The 13,565-nt window shown below is 46.4% G+C and overlaps 1 protein-coding gene across 4 annotated transcripts in view; it reads left to right on the top strand.

Annotated features, from left to right (window-relative positions):
- Positions 1-13,565, top strand: part of CACNA2D3 (calcium voltage-gated channel auxiliary subunit alpha2delta 3) — an 879,489-nt gene that overhangs the window by 568,348 nt on the left and 297,576 nt on the right. For all 4 annotated transcript variants that reach the window (XM_051851530.2, XM_051851531.2, XM_051851529.2 and 1 more), the window contains exon 12: positions 3,586-3,664. In XM_051851530.2, coding sequence (XP_051707490.1) covers positions 3,586-3,664 — 79 coding nt within the window. The remainder of the gene's footprint in view (positions 1-3,585; positions 3,665-13,565) is intronic.

The raw sequence follows: 13,565 nt of genomic DNA, 5'->3' as shown, positions 1-13,565 counted from the left end.
CTCCAGCCTCCCCGTCATGTGGGCTATGGTTGTGGCCCTGGCCCAGGCACAGACATTGGGGGTGTTCAGAGCGAAGCAGTGAGTAGGAAAACTCACTCACTCTCTCACTCACTCACTCTCTCAGTACACGTTTTCAGTAGGATTCTATGCTACACGATATCCCATGAGTCGCCTGGTCCTCCTTACCAGTTCCTAATGGGTGAGCACACAGCTGCATGGAACCCTGGTTCCCAAACGCACCATAAACGTCTAGCCAGTCAGCTCTCAAGAGACACTCAGGGCATGAGACTTATGACCACTTTAAGTAAGAAGATGAGCATCATGGTACGTTTTTAATCGCGTGCTTGGCAAACTGTCTGAATGTGAACTGTAGGGCTTCCGGAAGACACGTGCTTCTTCCGTGCTCCCGGCACTTCCTGTCATTGTTATTAATCTTGTATTTGTGATCCTGACTATAAGGTAAATGCCTAGAATTAAAATTGCTGAGTCAAAGAAAATTTGCAAATACAATGGTACTTCAAAATGTTTATGGAAAATGGAATTAAAAGTTAGGTTTGTCTTGTAGCAAAAGTTTCTTAAATCCATGAAGAATATTCTTGTAATACACATTTTCCGTGAAATGTTTGAAGAATCCTTATATATAATCCCATGGATATTGGTAAATTGCCCTCCAAAATATTTCATACTTTAAGTTCCTGTTTTTGTGGCCAGTCAATTATTGTGAAAAATGCAGGGCGTGAACCCAGTATTGTTTGATTGTGTTGGTTTTTGTGGTGTTTTTTTTTTTTTTTTTTTTTTTTGGACAGGCAGAGTGGACAGTGATAGAGAGAGAGACAGAGAGAAAGGTCTTCCTTTGCCGTTGGTTCACCCTCCAATGGCCGGCGCGGCTGGCACGCTGCGGCCGGCGACCCGCGCTGATCCAATGGCAGGAGCCAGGTACTTATCCTGGTCTCCCATGCGGGTGCAGGGCCCAAGCACTTGGGCCATCCTCCACTGCACTCCCTGGCCACAACAGAGAGCTGGCCTGGAAGAGGGGCAACCGGAACAGAATCTGGCGCCCCGACCGGGACTAGAACCCGATGTGCCGGCGCTGCAAGGCGGAGGATTAGCCTAGTAAGCCGCGGCGCCGGCTGATTGTATTGGTTTTAAAGGCAAAAGATGTAACAAGTCATTTCCACACCATTTCTACAAAGATAAGGTCAGTCCACTGGGAGCCAAGGACTCCACATAAATAGAAATATTGAGTATGATTCTGATTTTCTTTCATGAGCAATAAAATAGAATACAAAACAACAAAATAAATACAATGCCTATAAATCCCTTAGCCTTGTACCTGATTCAGGGGATGGTACGGATGGCAGAAACCACTGTGGTGGTGATAGAGGGGCAGTGCTGTCGGGGTGGGAGGTCGTGTTCTGGTTTTCATTATTGTGATTGTTGTTAGCACAATTATTCTTGCGCAATCGTGTCTGCTGTAAAGTTTGGCGCAATCCTACAGGTTTTCCAAATAGGTTGCCATCTTTTAAATCAGGAATTATAGAAGTTTTGCCAGTGATTCAAAGCATTGTTCTGGGGTTTTAACTGTGCTTCCAAGAGAGAACTCAGTTTATACTAGTTCTTCATCTGGACAGCAGAGGAGGCTGGCACATGCGACCACCTTTACTCAAAAACAAATGCGCTGCTTTCTGTTGGGTCTTTGCCTATGAAGATAGACGCATAGCTTTAGTTTCTAAGAGCAACCTCTTAAGATGTCTTGCTTCACTAGGAACCTGGTGGGGATACAAGTTTTCATCAGTTTAGCTTTTGATACTTAAAGAGCTTCAGTTTAAAAGCAAAGACAAGGTATTATGAAAAAGCATGGTATGATCCAAAGAGAGTCAGTTCCAGCTCTGGCTTTGGACCTTGGAGCTGGTCAGGATCATCCCCATTGGCTGACCTGGTATCTCCAGCAGGATCAGAGGAGCCTTGGTCTAGCCTGAGGTCATGGAAGATCTCTCTCTCTCATGGGATCAGACCTTGATGACAGCATGAAGTCACTTGATGCACTTAGCCCTCAATTTCCTCCTAAATCAGGCATACTCGACTCAATGCCAACAGTTACCAGCAGGGAGAATGGACAGATGAAGCAGCTGTATGTGTGTGTGGGGTGTATGTATGTGTATATATGTACGTGTGTGCGCGTGAGCGTAGAGGAGGGGAGTAGGAGGGGAGGACATGAAAGGTGTCAGCGTAGCCACCACTGACCCTTTGAGACTTTGCTTTCCTTTTTTTTTTTTTTTCAAGAGAAGGCAAAATCTCCCAGTTTTAAAAAATATACCCTTGTCCCTAAAAGTCACTCTAAAGGGAATGGTATGGGACAAGAGCTGGTGACGTGGAGGCAGGCAAAGCCCTGCCTGCCTGCTCTGCACCAGGAAGCCCTCATTCAGGAGTGCGTAGCGCAAGAGAAGGCAGACTGAGATTATGTTATAGCAATGAGCACCTAGACATCTCTTTAAGTTGGAAACAAGCCATCACTTAAAAGTCAGCCTTCACGTTGTAATTCTCAGAGTGGAGGATACTCATCGTTAAATTAAATCTTCATCTCTACAGGCAGCTTTACGGCTTGCACATTCATGTGTGTTCACCAGTTGGTGCAGTGGGTTGTAACCTGCTCAGTGCTGTGCTCCACAGGGACTCAGCCGGCTCCAGGAGACCCCTCCCTTCCTCTCCTCACCATGCTTCTGATACCACGTCCTCAGGGAACTTAGTCACCAAGAGGCAGAGAAAGGGGTGCACTTGCCCATGTCATAGGGTTTTGTTTGGGCCCTGTGGTGTCAACCCCCATATTATTTGAAATTTGAGTTAAAGAGTTTACACACTTTTCATTCCATATTTTTGTTCCCTTTAACCTTCAAGTACTGCTTTGGGAGGTAGGCCATGCTCCATTTCTGAGTTCTAGCCACAAGAGAGAAGAGAGTAGAGAAAGACCAGAAGATGAGAGAGCCAGGGTGTCACACATGTTCTCTGCTTTTTGGGAGCTGAAAGCTTAGGCGAGTTAGAGAGAGAGTCCCCATTGGTCTCTTGGCTATGGACTGTGACTCCCGTCCCAGTTAATTACCTCCTAAAATCTTGCCAGCTTCCACAGATGGTAAGAGATTGCCTGCAGCCTGTCCTCACCATCAGGGGGGATATGCTGAGGGTCTTTTGATGGCATTGTTATTCCCAAGAAGAGCACACTCTGCACTTCCTGTGGAAATCAGGAAGAGGATTAGGGATTTGGTCCAGACCCGGGTGATCCTTGCCCACATGTGTGGAGCCAACCGAGGCCTGTGATGCTGCCAGTCTCCCTTTCCAGGTTGTTCTCTTCTGTTGTGAGTTGCACACCAACCAACAGGCAGCCCTAGTGCCATGTGGTTTCAAGGATCAAAGGCCCCAGTTCTGAATATGCTTCTACATGACTGTACTTCAAATTCTTAAATATGTTCCCACACATGGGCAGCAGGGAGCATAAAAGAGGTAAAGCCCATGTGTGTGAGCTGCACATGTGGTCTGCGCAGGATGAGGAAACGTGACTACGGCTCACCCATGTGCGTGTCTTCCTTCCAGGTCCGTATCTTCACGTACCTCATTGGACGCGAGGCTGCCTTCGCAGACAATCTCAAGTGGATGGCCTGCGCCAACAAAGGTGGGTCTCCGAGGTGGGCTCCCCTCTGCACATAGGCAGGGTGCCGTTGGGTGTGCAGCATCAGGAGAAAGCAGAGGTCTGTGAGAAAGCTGTGAATTCTGAGATGAAGTCTACGTGTTCCTAAGTGGTGGTGGGTAGACTTAGAACAGCTTCTCCCCAGATAGAGTTATGCCTGTTGAGGGTACAGTGGAGTGGCAGCCTCTTCTGCCTGGTGCTTGGAAGCAGAATGAACCTGGGGGAGTTACCGAGGCAGAGACATCTCCTGAGCACCAGGTTTCCACGTGCTGTCCACCATGGGCTCTGAGGACTGGTCCTTGCCAACAGACTGTGAGTGAAACCACGCTGAGTAATTCCCAGGCTAACATGTCCAGGAGCTGGTGTGGTGGTGTTCAGACTCTCCTGTGCTCTTATGAACTCTGAAGCTACATCATGTTCCAGATGGAAAGTTACGAGACACATCAGGCTTCTTCCTTAGCCTGAGTCCCTCTGTGATCACATGGAGCAGATGTCTTTCACTCTCACACCTGCCATCTGTCAACCTGCGCTGCATCCACCATATGTGTGACAAATAAGCCTTTGTGTTAAGTCATGGAGATCCCCCATTTGATAAGACGGGTCTTCCAAAAGTTCATGGACAATGCATATTATAAAAAACTATGCATGGATTGCAACAACTTTTATACCAAAACAAACAAATTTTATTTATTTAAATTTTTTTAAAGATTTATTTTTATTTATTTGCAAGAGTTACAGAGAGAGGTAGAGACAGAGACAGAGACAGAGAGGTCTTCTGTGGGGAGCAACTCAAGACTAGACTGTTACTCAAATTAAGACTTATTCTATGCATCTGCTCTCCCACAATATGGCGCTGGGAGAGGAGGAAACAGCTTCTACACAGCTGCCTCCAGTTCAACCAATAAACAGCAGGACCTGCTCCTGATTGGAGGAGAGCAGCGTACTTGGCGTGTGGGTAGCAGAGTTGGGATTGGTGGAAGAGGACTATAAAGGAGGAGAGAGACAACATACACCAGGAACATCTAAGAGGAACACCTGTGCAGCCCCTGAGAGAGCCGGCCGGCGGTGTGCCGCTCCCCCGCGGAAGTGGGGAAAGTGGCTAGGGGGAACCGCCCTTCCACGGAGGTGGAAGGGTCGGTAGCCAACCCAGGAAGAACCAGCAGCAAACCCGGGGAGGGCCGAGCAGACAAAAGAACAACGCAGGGTTTAGTGTCGTTCCTCCATGAAGAGGGGAGGGAGTGCAGGGACCCAAGGACTTGGGCTATCTTCCACTGCTTTCCCAGGTTCAGCAGAGAGCTGGATGGGACTAGAGGAGCAGCTGGGACTAGAACCAGTCCCCATATGGCTTGCTGGTGTTTGAGGCCAGGGCTTTAACCTGCTGAATCACAGCACCTGCCCCTATTTATTTAAATTTTAAAATTTATTTATCTGCATTTCATTTAAAAGACAATTGGATCAGCAGCATCAGCAGCAAGCTGCATTAGAAGGTGAGTAACCAGGACTTAAACCAGGTGTTCCAGTGTGGGTTGTGGGCATCCTAAATCTGGGCTAAACTGCTGCGCCATGTTCCTACCCCATACACTCAACTTTTAAGTCCATTTTCCAAGTAACTTTCTGAAGCCCCCTTCTAGGCTCCCATAGTATAATTTCACCTACACAGCTCATAAAGTTAGTTAAATTTTTAACTTGTCTAAATATTGTAGTATTTAAAGCATGAATTGGGGCAGGCATTTGGCCTAGCAGTTAAGATGCTAGTTGGGTTGCTTGTGTCCCACATCAGAGTACCTGGGTTTGACTCCTGGCTCTGGCTCCTGACTCCAGCTTCTTGTTAAAACATACCCTGGGAGACAACTGTGATGACTCAGGTAGTTTGGGTCCCTGCCACCCACATGAGACACCTAGCTTGAGATCCTGGCTCCTGGCTTTCGCCCTCAGCCATTGTGGGCATTAATGGAATGAATCAGCAGGTGGAAATTCTCTTTCTCTATTTCTCTGCCTCTCAAGTAAATCAAACCAAATCAAATGGGTTTGGTAATATTAGTTCTTTCTTTGATTCTTTTCTTTATTAGATTGACAAATAAAGTGTCCATATATTTAATAGCATTCAAAGTGATAGAAATATATGTATACCATGGGACAGCTGAATCAAGCTCATTAACATATAAATTGCCTCACTTTCCTATCATTTTTTGGAAAGTGAGAACACTTAAAATCTACTCTCGTGGGTCTGGCATTGTGGTGTGAGGGTTAACCCGCTACTTGAGACACCCACATCCCCTATCAGAGTGCCTGATTTAAGTCCTGGCTACTCTAGATTCATTCTAGCTTCCTGCTAATGTGCACCCATGGAGGTAGCAGACAGTGGCTCAAGCACATGGGTCTCTACTGCCCAAATGGAGTACCTGCCTCCTGCCTACCCTAGGCCAGGCTGTCGTGGCCATTTGGAGAGTGAACCAGCAGATGGACGATCTCTCTCTGTCTGGTTGCTGTGCTTTTTAGTAAATAAAGATAATTAAATAAACTTTAAAAATTTCTCTCAGCAATTTTCAAGTGTAGAAGACATTGTTACTATCCATAATCACTATGTTATGCAGTGGATCTCTTGAATTAATTCCTCCTAATTGAATTTTGGTATCCAATTCTTCCTTTGATTCCCCTTGATTCTTGAGAGAATCAAGAAACGGTGCATATTAGGTGATGGGCTCAATACTGGATCATAATAATTGCTCCGTGATTTTTATATTTTTGTATTCATGCAGTTAATTGATTGCTGATGCCCTGCTATATGTCAGAGGCAATGCACTGGGGAAAGTGCAAGGAGTGAAGTAATAGAGCCTCCCCGACTATTAAAGACTTCTTTTCATTTTACACACAGCCAAGAAGTCAAGGCCTCATGGGCAAATAGGCAGTGGAGTCCAGACTTGGCTAATTCAAGTCCAGCCCCCACCATCCACCAACTGTGTGCATGTTCCCAAACTTATCTGGGTGGGTCTGGGTTATGTCACCTGCAGCATGTGGGTAGTGGCAATACCTGCCCAGTACTCGCGCTGTGGGTCTGAAATGAAGCCGTGCAGCTAAAGCTTGGCACATGAGTACCCTAAAGTATTCCCTTGTGTTATGTGAATCATTGAACCTGCTCTTCTGCCCTCTGAGGCTGCAGGTTGCACTGAGACATGGTTTGACTCCAGTTTCACTTCGGGTGCTTTGACAGAGCCCAGCCTGGCCTCTCATTGTTCAGTCAGGGTAGACGCTCCTTTGGTGTTTGAATAACGAGCACATTGACAGTAGTAGTAATAACGGAAGAATCGGTGGAAGTACTAATGAAGAAAGGTGTGTCCTATTGCACAGCAATTGTTCTTGATGGATGTAGGTGGGCTGGTTTTATCTTGGTCTCCTGAGTCACTCTTTGGGAAAGTTTGAGTGTTTGGACTTTGGTGGAGGAAAGAGGACTCAATGAAGGGTTTGCGGGTCTCAGCTCCAGGGTTGGTGACTTAAAATTATTTTAGCTGCAAGCATCCAAAGTTGCTCCCTGCAATTAAAGAAAAACAAGAGTGTTTTGGAAAGAGAAGAGAGTGAGTCACAGCCCTGTGTGGGAAGGAAGCTTGACTCTCAGGAGAGACCGAGGAGATGCGTTTTTGTTTTCCTGTTCCTTCTTGGTTTCCACGTAACGGTTCAGGGCATCCTTCTTTATGGATAGAACTTCCCTCCCCAGTCTGGCCTGCACATGGCCAGAAGTGGGCACACCCCGCTGCACACGCCCATCCATCTCAACAACACCTGCGGGGGGTGTGGTGTGATACTGAGAAGAATTTATGTATTTTCCCTTTGAGCCTGACCAGCAAATTGGAATTCTGATTTCAGAACCTCCACCCTACCCCTCAGAAAAGATTATGTCACCCAATCTGGGCTGATTCCATTGCATGTGGGCAGGCGTAAGCCCACAAAGAGAAAAAAATGTAACACATGTGTTCTTTAGGAGCTTAGCACTGAGTGGGGAGTGGGGGAGGTTCTCGGAGAACAGGTGCATAACCAGCTCATAAACCTGTGTCCCTCTTGCCCTCTGCTTGCCACTGTCTTTCATTTTCTGGGTCTGTTGGGAATGGAGTGGTCTCAGTTTCTTCAAAAAAAAAAAAAAAAAAACAAAAAAAAAAAAAAAAAAAAAAAAACAACGGAAAGGCTGGGTGGGCTGGGTGTGTGGAGGGTATTCACATTTCCTCCAAGCTCTAAAATAGCATCTTTAATCCCTGCAGCCAGTTGGCTGGCCGGCCTCACAGAAGGAATCGGTCGTTCTGCTCTTCTCAGAGTAACGCCTTGGGCTGTGTTTGGGGGAAACAGAGGAGTAGCACAGGGCAGGGGAGAGGGAGACCATGTGCAGATTCAGGAACCCTGAGTGAAGAGGCTGTTCTTGATAGAAATTTTGGAATCTGAAAACCTTGAGTGAGCCTCACTTTTCCTGGTTTTCCCTTTATTCTGTGGGCTTGAGAAAAAAAAGTTTTAAAAATTTTTTAAAAAATGTTTTGTTGTGATTCCTGCTGTATCAGATTGCAGCTCTTCCCACCGGCTAGTGTGTGTTTTGTCATGGGTTATTGTTCTTGTCACTGTCTGTGTCCAGCTGATGAAGATTACTCATGTCAAAGTCTTGTCTTAATCAACTAATATTACAGCATAATTTAGTTTTATTCATTGTTTATAAGACTCTTTGAAGCATCCTTTCAAAGACAGTTTAATCAACTCAGGGTCTGGCTCCAGAATACAGCTTTTAAGATTTGCAGGTTGTGTGTACAGCCATTTGGAAAATCCAGGGAAGTAATAGTAGCTGCTTAGCTGGACGCGCTGTTGGATTCCACAGTGATTCTCCTCTTCCTGTCCAAATCCAATTATTTTCTTCCCTACCAGAGCCAGTCTTCCCATAACTTCACCTTCCTCATTCTGCTTCTCTTCCCAAGAGCCTTGGGAATACAATGTCATTGTTTGCTACCCTTCAAAGTCAAAGTTGCCACCAAAATGTTAGTTTCCAGTGATCTGTGCCCGTGTAAACATTGGCTTCACTCTGCGTCAGTTATGGGGTTTCAGACCACGTAATGTCGGCAAGCAAGTATTCATCTATGGTCATTAATTAAATCGTTGTTTAGAGTCTCAGATTGTTAGAGTATGCAAGGAGCATAACATTTTTCATCTCAAGTGACATGAGGTCCAGAGGGCCTCCCCCCACTTACATATTTTCACCCTGACTCAGCCAAGTTCTCCACTGAAATGAAACATTAGCATTGAGGGACCAGAACAGGTTCAGGGGGAGTCCATGGAGGAACCTGTTGCTTGACTGACCACACCTGACCACAGAGTGACCCTGAGCAGGAGTGAGGATTGTTAAGGCTGTCACGTAGTCACTTGGTCAGGGCAGAAATTCCTTCGTGGAAAGCTGGTAGCCACGGACACAGTTCTTAGCCTGCTGGACCCACTTTCCCCTGCAAATGTTTGTCTGGGAGACATACATACCCCTCACGGGAGTTCTCTGTCTATTTCAGTCTTCTAGTAAAATCCAGAGAGGCCTGGACCTCATGGGCTTGTTGCATTTTATGTGTAAATAGGTCCTAGCTTGGGTGGAACCAGCCCTGGTGAGGCCACGCAGTAAACCATTTTAAATACATCCAAACACTTGTTGCTACTGTAGAATGGCTTATGGGATTTCAAGTTCTACATTCACAGTGTTGCATGAACAAGTATACTGGGAAAACAGAAAAGAGGGGCTAGCCAGCCCAGATAGTCCATAAAGGCGTGATGACCTTCTCGGACGTTCGGTGTGCCAGGATTTTAAATGAGCACTGGCTTGTTCTCCTTCGAAACTCACAGTTAATGGAGTGTTTTCCAGCTGTGCAAATAAAGAAGGGCCTCTGTGTTTGGGGTCTCAACCACTCAGTCATCGTTAGGTCCAGTGGAAATGCTGCACATGTCCCTCTCAGTGTCTGCTTAGCTTGTTTGCTTCTGATGTGTTGAAGACCATCCCCTCCTTCTGTGCAACAGCACTGGTGACCTGACCCCTGTTAGGATGTCCTGGCTTCCACCCTTTAATGATTAGGAAAAAAAAATTCTTGATAGATGTCAAGATGTCATGTCCCCTGAAAAACGGTTTCAAATTCCCAAGGCCAGAATAGTTGTAGGTAGGAATAGGTAGAAAGTAGCAGCTAAAACTCTTTGCTGTTTCAGGACACGTGGAAAAAGGTGCAAATGGTAGCTTTTCATGTGTCTTCATGTCATTCTTTGTGTGCGTCTCTTAGAACAGGAGGATTGGGGTGGTGGTGAAGATGATGATGGTGCCGCTGCTGTTGTTAAGAGCATCAAAGGGTGACAAACACCTTCCTGAGGCCTGGAAGGTAGTGTTCCTGTGTTATCTCTTTTCAACCTCATCGCACCTCTGTGAGGTTCATGTTATTTACAGAGGCGGAAATTGAGGCCCCAGGACACCAGCACCTTGCTCCGGGTGATCAGCTAACAGGTGGCAGGATCTGGGATTCAGAGTCCCATGAGCCAAACCCCGGTCTGAACGCCTCACCAGACTGTGACATCGCCTCTCTTTGGAGAGAAGAAAGTTGTGATTCATACAGAGCTCCTGTGTGTCTCCTGTAATTTGTGATAATCTAGGAAAAGAGAACTAGAGTGTGAGAAGGACGTCAACATGGCATAGCTATGAGAGACTCGAGCTTCTGGATCGACCCCCAGTCTGCACTGCCATGGCTTGTACAGCCATGCAGTTCCCTACACTACAGTCGGGGATGAGGCCAAGAGGAGGCCCCGGTGCTCGTGGGGCTGCAGCCGCAGAGCTGTGGAACCAGGCCAGCCTTCCCCACTACCACTGTGTCCCCTTAGTTTCTTCTAAATCCTGGAATTAGAAATTAAAAGGCATGGGGGCTGGTGTTGTGGCATAGCAGGGTAAACCACCTCCTGTGATGCCCACATCCCATATGGGTGCTGATTCATGTCCCTGCTGCTCCACTTCCAATCCAGCTCCCTGTTAATAGTCTGGGAAAAGCAACAGTAGATGACCCTAGCGTCTGGGCCCCTGCCACACATGTGGAAGACCCAGACAAAGCTTCTGGTTCCTGGCTCCTGGCTTTGACTTTACCCAGTCCTAGCAGTTGCAGCTATCTAGGGAATGAGTCAGAGTACAGAAGATCTCTGTGTGTGTGTGTGTCTCTCTATCTCTCTGTCTCTCTCTCTTTCATCTTCTCTCTTTCAAAATAAATAAATAAATCTTTAAAAAAAGAAATTAAAATATATGGATATTCACAAAGGAAAAGGCTTGTGCCTAAATGCTTTCCATGAGAGTCCCATTCTCTCATCAAGGCCACGAGGCTGCCTGCCCTCATCATCATTCCTACCTTGGTCACTTCCTTCCAGCCCCATGGACACATGGTCTTTGGCTCTCAGGGCCCAGCAGGTCACTTGCTTTTCTTTGTGATAGTCAGAGAAGTTATAGGGGTAGAACTCCTTTTTAAAAAAAAAAAAAAAGATTTATTTATTTACTTGAAAGTCAGGGTAACACAGAGAGAGGAGGAGGGGTAGAGGCAGATAGAGAGAGAGAGGTCTTCCATCTGCTGGTTTACTCCCCAATTAGCCACAACGGCCATACTTGCGCCCATCCAAAGCCAGGAACCAGGAGCTTCTTCCAGGTCTCCCATGTGGGTGTAGGGACCCAAGAATTTGATCCATCTTCTACTGTTTTCTCAGGCCAAAGCAGAGAGCTGGATTGGAAGTGGAGTAGCTGTATATCTTGGGAGATTCTTCCAAGAATGCAATTGTTCTGCAGGGAAAGCTGAACAATGAAGTGGCACCACAGGGGGGGCTTCAGCGCCCCCCCCCCCCCCCCCCGTGATCTCATTCCCACCTCCGTGCCCTGAGAAGATGGAAGTCTGAGCTCTTTGTCTGGAAGAGTCTAAGGAGGATGGGGCAAGGACTGCACACTGTGAGGGGGACAGACAGGATCTACCCATGGAGGACAGGCTCCCAGAGCTCTTGGCGTGTGGAAGGAGGTGTCATGGGAGCATCTCCTGTTGAGTCAGTTTTGGCCGAGGGCCTCTGAAGAACTATCAAAGCAAGGGCGGTAAAGTCTCAGGCACACGAAGCAGCAGACTGCATATGGCTTTATCACACGGCGCAGTTCTAACTCCAAGTTCACAGAAGGAGCTCTCCCAGGGAATAAGGTAAATAAATTGATGTGATGTAGAAAAATGAGCAGACCATTTGTAATAGGTGACTAATTTCAGCATTAATTACTCCTTAGTAATTACCAAATGATTGCTGATTCTGTTTTCTCACATGATATATGAAGTCCAAAAAGGCACATTATAGAAGAGAATAAACATTCAACAGCTAGATTTTAACAGGGCAACCAGGAAGGAAAAAAAAAAAAAAAAGAGAGGAAAGGGAGGGAAGGTGGCCAACTCAGAAAATAGAGGGAAAACACGGGAAGCATCTATGGTTACAGCCAGAGTCCAGCCCTTAGTGGCTTCCTAGTATTCATCATTTGTTAACTAAATCCATACATTTGTGAACCAAAACTTACACTAACACATTTTTAAACAACAGGAACAAGGCTCTTTCAGAAAGGTTTTCAGTGCTAATGGGTTGGGATCGAGTTTGCCTAAGCCATGCAGCATACATTATTAATACTGTTTTCATAATTTTAGCTTTTCTTACCTTTTATACATATGCATCCTTGTTCTCCATATTGAAGTAGGACTGCGAACTGTGTCCTGGGTTTTGAGTAGACCTTCAAGGATAATTATTGTGCATTGCCAGGAGCCTGTGAGGGCAATCTTTCATTTTTCCCCATCCCTATCCTCAACCTTTTCCAGCTATAATACACACAGAGCCAATCAGAGGCGTCATCCTGGAGAGACACCCCAAGCAGGCAACCTGTTGTTCTCTGTCATGGAGAGAGGCAGTGTCTTCAGGAGTTAAGAGGAAAGGCTTTGGAATCTAAGCAACCTGGGTTCTGATTGATCCGGGACAAGGGACTCATTCTGTAAGCCTCTCTCTGTCCTCTGTACAGTGTGTGCACACACTGGGCTGTTGTGAGGGCCGAGTGCAGAAAGGAGGCAGAAATCCTGGTAGGACCTCAGTGACTGTCCCTGTGTTACCAGCGGATCCCACCTCCCCAGCTTTTTATGTTTTTGGCCTAAGTGGGTGGTGGTGCCATTTGCTGAAATGGGAAGAGCAACTGGGAGAGGAATGGATTTGGTGAGAGAAATCAAGAGTTGACTTTGGATGAATTCTTTTCAAGAATCTCGCTAGTTATTCCACGTAGAAGTGTTAGGTGTAAAGTTGGCCGTGGGTGCGTAGTTCTGGGGAGAAGTCAGCTTTTGATAACTGCAGAACTTTGATAGGCAAGGCCACATGATGGTGATTTCTCAGCTCAACCTCCTTCCAAGTGTGTGATTTGATTGTTTTTCCTCACTATACTCTTTCCATGCTAATGATCTCTCTCTCTCTCTCTTTCTCATCCTCCTTATATGCATCCCCTTTTCTCTGTTGGCTTCTGTGAAGCAGAGTTGTGTCAGTGGCTTTGAGGATTAGATGTGAAAAAACAGAAAACTGAGAGAAACTCTGAGATGCTTCACACACTTGGCACCAGATCCCAAGTGGAGGAACTGTCTAAACTGAGAAATGCCCACTCATGAACCCTCATAGTCCAGACCACCGAGTAGTCTCCTCCGACCTACATAGCAACAGCCCTCTTAGCTCATCTTCTGTGTCAGGACCCTTAGAGCCCAAGGTTTGCCTACTTAGAGGAGAAATGGAATAGTTTTGTTCTTACTCCAACACCGATTGCAGCCACCATGCTTGGAGAGATTTCTATGGGTATGGCATAGTTCCTGTCCTCCAGCAG

The sequence above is a fragment of the Oryctolagus cuniculus genome, chromosome 10 (assembly GCF_964237555.1).
Source record: "Oryctolagus cuniculus chromosome 10, mOryCun1.1, whole genome shotgun sequence".
In the NCBI taxonomy this organism is placed as follows: domain Eukaryota; kingdom Metazoa; phylum Chordata; class Mammalia; order Lagomorpha; family Leporidae; genus Oryctolagus; species Oryctolagus cuniculus.
This window is presented reverse-complemented; position numbering and strand designations above follow the sequence as displayed.